This window comes from Nelumbo nucifera, chromosome 2 (genome assembly GCF_055504915.1).
Source record: "Nelumbo nucifera cultivar China Antique chromosome 2, China Antique-T2T, whole genome shotgun sequence".
In the NCBI taxonomy this organism is placed as follows: Eukaryota; Viridiplantae; Streptophyta; class Magnoliopsida; order Proteales; family Nelumbonaceae; genus Nelumbo; species Nelumbo nucifera.
This window is the reverse complement of record NC_142650.1, coordinates 40,806,717-40,815,041: the sequence shown is the minus strand read 5'-3', so window position 1 is coordinate 40,815,041 and position 8,325 is coordinate 40,806,717. Positions and strand designations below refer to the sequence as shown.

The following is an 8,325-nucleotide window of genomic DNA, read 5'->3' as shown; positions in this document are numbered from 1 at the left end:
TGGGTTATTAAGTCTGCCAATACACTAGCTATGAGAAGAGTTCCACTAGAAAAGAAAAATTAAAGAAGTGAAAAGATGGTTCTCATTTCTTTTTCATTACTCAGGATCAATGCAGTTCTAATGCAACCAGAAATTTCTAAAAGCAGCAAACTAATAGAAGAATAAGAAGCTCCATCAACAATCAATGGAAAGATATGTAAGAGCAATGCTTTTTATAGCTATAAGCAGTCAGCTATTGAAAAGAATAGAACTTCTAAGCTGTATAAATAAAACTATAAAATAAAATAATTAAAATGAGATAACAATGAAAATACCTATGCAGCAAAACCTACTGGCAGTGAATCTCCTCTAGGTAGGTCCGGTGAACGCAAGATGGAATACCAGCAGCAGTGGTGATAAATCTCCTCTAACAGTGTTTTAGTGTGGTGGCAATACTGGTTAGGGTTTGGTGGAAAATGGGAAAATAAGAGGGAAAGGAAGAAAAGGGTTTTGTAATAGCCAATCAATTAGCTCAGTCTCAGTGGGCCTGCAGGTAGTATTTTTTAATTTTTAGGTGTGTTAGTTTGAGGCTGTCATTCTTTGACCTTACCAATAGATATGACTGATTGCTGGTAAAAATATTATTTTTATTAAATAATAGTCATCACGTTTTGAACACATTTGTACCAGAATTTTCTTATGAATGCTGCTAAGAAACTGCCAGGAAAAACTTCGTCTCCCTGTAGTGAATATCCCTTTAACCTCCTTCATTAATTTATGAATTTTCAATTTTGATACTTGCATTTTGAATTATAAGATGTTATTTATTGCAATTTATTGTTTTTTTTTTCATATTTTGGGTATTGCTTAGACAAATAGCGATTCAGCTTGAGCCAACTTGATGCAGACTCTAGGTAAGAGAAATAAATGGTTTCCTGCTTGGGATTTGGGGGATGGCAAAGAGAAAAAGAATTGCAAAAATATGGAGAAAATCAGTAATAACATCAATACAAGAGAGAATGAGAGATTAGAGATTAGAGATTATCTTCTGTAGGGTTGCAGAAAGCCATTATTTTGCTGAAATTTCTAAAACCAAGTCAACATCATATAACTAGCATACCAAGTTACAAGCAACACAAATAAGGCCATAATTTCTAAATCATTAATACGAACTTATCATATATTTCTAAAGTTCAGCAGGAAGCTCTCTGCAAAAACAAACCATTGCCAGGATCAGAAGGGACTGACAATTTAAAAGTCTCACATAAAAGAGAATCAAGGACAAGAACCCCAGCCACCACCACCTGGGGTTAAAATTTGAAGTATCTCCCCTGCCTGCACCTTGATTGTGTTCTTACCTCCAAGGTTAACCTTGCGTTTGTCATTTCTAATAAGGTAATTAACCCCACGAGCCCCATCTTTGCCTCCGTTCATCCCTCTTGGTGCATGAACACGCCTTTCTGAAAGCACACTTACCACAACTGGTTGCCGGAACTCTATCTCCCTTACAAGCCCATCTCCTCCTCTATGAAATCCAGCACCTCCACTGTTTTCTCGAAAACCGAATTTATGCAATATAGCTGGGTAACGCTGCTCAAAAATCTCTGGATCAGTCATGCGGGTGTTGGTCATATGACATTGGACACCACTAGTTCCATCCCAGCTTGGACCAGCCCCACACCCACCTCCGATTGTTTCATAATAACCAAAAGAATCATCCCCAAAAGTTAGGTTATTCATACAACCCTCAGAACATGCACAGGCCTGAAATGCAGTAAGCACAACATCAGTAATTCTCTGAGATGTTAGAACATTGCCTCCCACAACAGCAGCTTTATCACTTGGAGACAGAAATGAACCCGTAGGGACATGGATTTTAACCGGAGCCAGACAACCTTGATTTAGAGGAATATCCACAGCAACCAAACAGCGTAGGCAGTATATGATTGCTGCAGCTGTTACTGCTTCTGGTGCATTCCAATTCCCATACACTTCAGGGCTTGTCCCACCAAAATCAAAAGTAGCTTCACCCTTGTTAGAATCAATCGTAAGCTTTAAGTGTATGATAGACCCATCATCCATATAATCTTCTTCTTCAATAGCCACAGAATCTTTCTGCCCAACATCAGCCGACTGACCTGCAATTCTAGCAAACACTGACTTGAGCATTACCCTCACAGCTTCTTCTGCATTTGCCTGCACATGGTTCATGTATGCCTGAACTGTATCCAAACCATACTGTTCAATAAGTTCTTTGATAAGTGATATTCCCCTCTGGTTTGCAGCCACTTGCGCTTGCAGGTCAGATAAGTTATCTTGAAGCCTACGGGTTCCTGGGATCTTACAATCTGATTCATCAGAACAGGGGAACTGAAGAAGTTTGGTAATTCCTTCTTCTTGGAAAATTCCCTTTTCTACAAGCTTGAATGCTTTTATTGCAGCACCTTCTTCCCATATGGACTTTGAGAAGGGTGGCATACTCCCTGGAGTTATACCCCCAATTTCTGCATGATGCCCTCTGCTTGCCACAAAAAATACCAGGTTCCCATCACTGAAAGCAGGAGTAATAACAGTTATATCAGGAAGATGGCTTCCTCCTGCGCGGGGATGATTAGTGACCAAAACATCTCCCTCGTGCAAATTATCACCCCAGCAATTGATCTGCCATCTAACACTGCTGGACATAGCTCCCAAATGGACAGGGACATGGGGTGCATTAGCAACCAATCCTCCATCTGGACCAAACAGAGCACAAGAGAAATCAAGCCTCTCCTTGATGTTTGTTGAAATGGAAGTTCTCTGTAGGGTTCGTCCCATCTGCTCAGCTATGCCCATAAACCTGTGATTGAAGATTGAAAGCTGGACAACATCAGCCACCTTTTCCGCTACTTTAACAGTGGTTGGAACTGATTGGATCTCAATTTTGATGTTCCCGTATTTGGTGACAATGGCTTTACACCCAGGTTCTACAATCACAGTACTATTACCATTCATGATGATTGTAGGGCCTAGCAAGATATGCCCATAACCAAGATTCTCGAGTTTGAATAATGAGGTCTTGTGCCATCCTTTTCCAAAATAAACATTGTAATGGCCTTGAGCTTGAGGACTACCTGAAGCAGGTTCTAATGCACAAGGCTTCAAAATATTAGTTACTCCTGTACCACGAACTCTCACATCACAGATAAGGATATTCCGATTCTGTAGTTTAAATCCGTATTCCTGTTTGAAAAGCTTAACAAATTCAGTGGCATAATCATCTTCAGAACCCTCACTACTTTTTGGTCTCTTCACCATGATTTCAGAGTCAGTACCCTCGTACCTCAAGTTGAGATATGTCTCTGTAGTAATGTCTTCATCTCTAAAACCTTGTTCTCTAAGTTTCTGCCGTACTTGCTTCAAAAGAACAGCTTCTCTACGAGAGGCCTCCTGGACAGACTCAGGTCCATAAACGGCAGAATATGGCTCTTGCGACTCTTCAACAACATCAGCCAAACCCATCCCATATGCACTTAAAATCCCACAGAGTCTATGAATCAGCACTTCGTTCATGCCCAGGGACTTGGCAATTGAACAGGCATGTTGTGGTCCAGCACCTCCGAAGCATGCAAGCGCATGGTTCCTTGTCTCATGGCCCTTCATCTCCGTCAACTGCCGTATTGGGCGGCACATTGTTTCATTAGCTACATCCACAAATCCAAGAGCTATCTCCTCCACCGTCATGTCCTTCGTCGATGGATCCTGGCTCTTTCTGTATGAATTAATCGCATTTGCAAGCTTCTTGAATTCGTCTCTGGTAGCCTGCACATCTAATGGTTGATCCTCATTGGGCCCAAAGATTGATGGAAAATAATCAGGAATGACTCTTCCAAGAACCAGATTCGCATCTGTTACTGCCAGTTCTCCTCCCTTTCGGTAACAAACAGGACCTGGGTGTGCACCAACTGATTCAGGTCCTACCCGAAAAGCTCCAAATTGGAACTTAAGTTTTGAGCCACCACCGGCAGCAACAGTGTTAATGTCAAGCTGAGGTGCCTGAACTATGGCACCCGCAATCTGGGTCTCTAGAACTTGTTCATAGCTCCCAGCATAGCGGCTAACATCCGTAGACGTGCCACCCATGTCGAAACCAATAAGGGGCTTCGTTGTTTCAAGCCCAAAAAGAGTCTGTGAGTAACCCACAACCCCACCAGCAGGGCCCGACAAGACAGCTTTGTGACCAGAGAACCTACTCTCCGGAGCGAGCCCTCCGTCGGATTGCATAAATAAAACATTGATCCTTCCAAGCCCGTCGTCAAATTTGGATATGAACCGTGATAAGTATTCTTTAATAACAGGGGTCAAATAAGCATCCACACTGGCCGTTAGACCACGAGGCACTGCTCGAACCATAGGAGATAAAGCCGAAGACAAAGAAACGTGCCTGAAGCCCATGCTCAGAGCCAGTCGTTCGACCAAACGTTCATGCTGAGGATAGGTGTATGAGTGCATTAGTACGACTGCTAAACAGCTTATCCCTTTCTCCAATAACCCTTTCAACAAAGGCTTTAGGGCTTCCTCATCGAGAGGCTTCTCAACCCTGATGAACTCACCCGAGATCCCCTTAACGAATGACGATGAATTAAGACTGGAATCCGGATTCTCCTTTTCCTTGTCAAGAGCGAGAACGACTCTCTCATCAACCTCTATAACCTCCTCGTAAAGATTGGAGGGCTTGGTAACAGTGAGGTCAAAGATATTGGGCCGAGCCTGGTTGCCAATCTGAAGCAGATCCCTGAAGCCCCGAGTGACGCAGAGAGCAATCTTCTCCCCTTTCCTCTCCAAAAGAGCATTGGTAGCCACAGTTGTGCCCATTCGAATCCACTCTATCTTATCCGTGGGAATCTTGGAATTCCGTGGTATTTTCTCCCCAGTAAATTCTTCCAGAATTCTCCGTATCCCTTCGACCGGAGCATCGTCGTAATTGGAGGGATCGACAGACAAGAGCTTCATCACCCGACAATCTGATCGACCTGGAATTTCAGCATACACGTCCGTGAACGTCCCCCCTCTGTCAATACAAAACCTGAACTTTTCGTCATTTAGACTCCCCATTTTCCTGATTCCAGACCTTTGCAACTGGTTCTCAGCGCTAACTTAACTTGCCTACGGTTTTACCAAGAAGTGATAAACCTGAAAAGAAAAATACAGAAATAAAATAGAAAAAGGCTGAAAATCAAGCAAAAAAAGAAGAACCTTATATTATCTATTTTACAAAAGCTATTCTATTGAACCGTATCCTGCACAATGAAAGCAAACAATCCAAAATAAATAAATAAAATTCTGAGCTTTATCAGATATTCAGAATTTCAGATACATATAACTCATATTCAGGAGGAACGCTAAATCGAACATGTCAAATACTGACCTGAGAGGAGTGTACAGGAGATTAAAGTTACCAGCTCGCAATGATCTTTCCAGAGTTTCTAGGTTCTCTGTTTTATATTAGAAGATGAGTGTGTAGACTGTAGACTGTCGAGTGTCGTCCACTACTCGAAATCTGACGTGGGTTGGCGTTTGCATCCGCAGACGGCAAACTATCGCGAAGAGAAGTTGACATGGATTGGAACTTGGGAGATGAGAATAAATAATTTATGATCCCAGCCGTTGGAATGGCATATTTCAAGATGATTCCATGTCCACAGACAACGAGTCCAAACGATTATGATTTTTTTTTTTTTAACCAACCGATTATGAATTATTCCTAGATGAAAGATGTATGGTATATATAATTTTTTTTGGTGGAAAACAGGATTCATCATTAAAAGCCAAAACAGAAATAAAATACAGACACCAAAACAGATTACAAAGGCTAAGGAGCCGAAGAAACTACAAGGTAAGAAAAGACAACTACAAACTAAAAAGACTGAAAACTAAGAAACGCAAGAGGAAGAGGAAGCACCATCGACAAAAAAAAACCAGTCTGATGTGTAATCAGTAAAAGTGGCTGATTCATTCAGCCCTTGAGATGCAACTCTATGTGCAGCTTAGCTTTGTTTGCTTGCCTACTAATCCAGCAAAAGGATATATATATCCAGAACACTTCTATACCGAGCAATATAATCTTTTGCACAAAAGAAGACTTCCAAAGGACAGGAGTCACTTGACTTAGTCAAAAAGGAGACCAACTGTTTGCAATCACTTTCAACTTCAATTCTAACAAAATTCAATCTTCTAGCTAGTTTTATAGCTTCAAGAACTGCAACAGCTTCAGCAAGATACGATGAACTAGCTGCACTAGGCCCATAATGCACAGCTACACAACAACCACTAGAGTCACGAGTAATTACACCAAAAGCTGCACGTCCAGGACCAAGGAAGGCTCCATTAGCATTTAGCTTGATCCAGTTCGTTCAGCTTTGGCAGCTTCCAAAGACAAGGCTTGGTTGCATTAGAACGGAGCGCTTGATGATGCTCCTTCCTGAAATGATCTTTCTGCTCCAAGTATAATCTGTTAATCAGAGTTAACATATGAGCAGGAGAAGGTTTCTCAATATTGAAATTGCAATTATTCCTTGTAAGCCATAAAGTCCAAAGCATAATTGCTGAAAGCATTAACAAATCAACTTTCTGGTCTCCACTGTCGTTACAAATCTTAAGCCAGTTCACATACCACCTTTTAAAAGAAACATTTAAGTTTAGGACAGTCATTTTGATTCCTAAACCACAACCATACCAGATGCAACGAGCTAGGTCACAGCTAAGAAGAATATGGGTCAAGGTTTCCTCTTGCTGGCCACAAATAGTGCAGGTGGAGTCGGTTATTATGTGTTTGGCTTGCAGAAGGGATTTGATTGGGACTGCAATTAAACAGCTTTTCCAAATAAAAGTTCTGATTTTTGGTTGCACAGGTAGAGACCATATGGATTTCCAAAGAGATTTATCTTCAGGCAGTGCTTCTTACCCTACTTAAACTCTGTTATGTTGACTCTTTGTAATGAAATAGGCAGACCTTACTATAAACTTACCTTGGGGGTGTGGACACCAAAAAATTTTATCTTCCCAATTATGTGTTGCTAATCTGATATTTAGGATCTGATTAGCTACTTCAGGAAGAAAATTTTCTTTAATTACTCTTCTATTCCATCCCCTTCCAGCAGGCAGAATTAACTCACTAACCTTTTGAATCCCTGGCCTGTTAGGACTTGGACCTATAATTCTTCTGTTTGGAAGCCCTGGAATCCAAGGGTGTTGCCATATATCTATGCTCTCCCAATTTCCAATACCCCAACAAACTCCATCCATTAAGACTTCTCTCCCAACTAAAACACTCTTCCATCCCCATGAGCCTTGAGTTGGGAGATTTGGATCTTGAATGCTCTTACCTCAGATATTTTCCTTCGATTACCCTGGCCCATAGGCTGGCTTGGTCTGAAATCAGTCTCCAAGCTAGCTTATCTAGAAGGGATTTGTTGAAGACCTGGGGATCTCTAAAGCCAAGACCTCTATTTAGTTCGTTCTTGCTTAACTGGTCCCAATTGGTCCAATGAATTTTCCTTTTCTGATTGGAGGAACCCCACCAGAATCCCTCTGTGCATTTTTAATTGTTTCACAAACTTTCTTTGGGATTAAAAAACAAGATATACAGGAGGGTATGGCTGCCACCACTTCCTTTGTTCACACAAGTAGTTCACACGCCACTGAAATTATGTTTCTACTTCAGGTAAGGAGGGACCTTCTTGGATTATAGATTCTGGAGACTCAGAGCACATGACCCATAGCTCTACTATTTTTTCTTCTTACCAGCTCTGTTCTGACAGAGATAGGGTCTCCACAACTGATGGATCCCATGTTCCCATTACTGGGAAGGGACCTGTCAAGATTAGTGATTCTATTTCTCTTTCCTTTGTCCTTCATGTTCTCAGATTGAGCACTAATTTGTTATCTGTTAGTAGTTTGATTAAGAACCTGAGCTGCTCATTAAATTTTTCTCCTGGTCATTGTATTTTGCAGGATCAGGAGGACGATTGGGAGTGGTCGTGAAGTGAATGGGATCTACCTCCTAGATGTGCTTCTTCCTCATCAAAGTCATTCTGCCAGTAGGGATAGTGAGTCAGGGTCTATGGGTCAAATTATGCTTTGGCATAATCGTTTGGGCCATTTACCTTTTTCTTCTTTAAGTCTTTTGTTTCCAAAACTTTTTGAATTTGTTAGTTTGTGAAGTCTGGAGTGTGAAGGTTGTCAACTTGGAAAGCATTGTAGACATTCATTTAAACCTAGTAATAAAAGGTGTTCTTCTTCTTTTGATGTTATTCATTCTGATATGTGGGGGCCTTACCATGTTCCTTCTATGCGAGGCTATTAATA

General features: G+C 41.3%; 1 protein-coding gene across 2 annotated transcripts; it reads right to left on the bottom strand.

Moving 5' to 3' along the window:
• Positions 1-1,035: 1,035 nt before the first annotated feature.
• OXP1 (oxoprolinase 1) lies at positions 1,036-5,667 on the bottom strand. Of its 2 annotated transcripts, none has more exons than XM_010261654.3 (2): positions 5,387-5,667; positions 1,036-5,258 (listed from the first exon to the last, which is right to left on the bottom strand). In XM_010261654.3, exon 2 carries the CDS (start codon positions 5,071-5,073, stop codon positions 1,255-1,257), a length of 3,819 nt encoding a protein of 1,272 aa, XP_010259956.1. In that variant the 5' UTR covers positions 5,074-5,258; positions 5,387-5,667; the 3' UTR covers positions 1,036-1,254. The 2 variants fall into 2 exon arrangements, with proteins under 2 accessions (XP_010259956.1, XP_010259955.1); XM_010261653.3 differs by having other exon boundaries at positions 1,036-5,151.
• Between the last annotated feature and the right edge of the window lie 2,658 nt (positions 5,668-8,325).

What these genes read in the sequence shown, in the direction of transcription:
- OXP1 (XM_010261654.3), bottom strand. Translation starts at nt 5,073, where the DNA reads ATGGGGAGTCTAAATGACGAAAAGTTCAGGTTTTGTATTGACAGAGGG.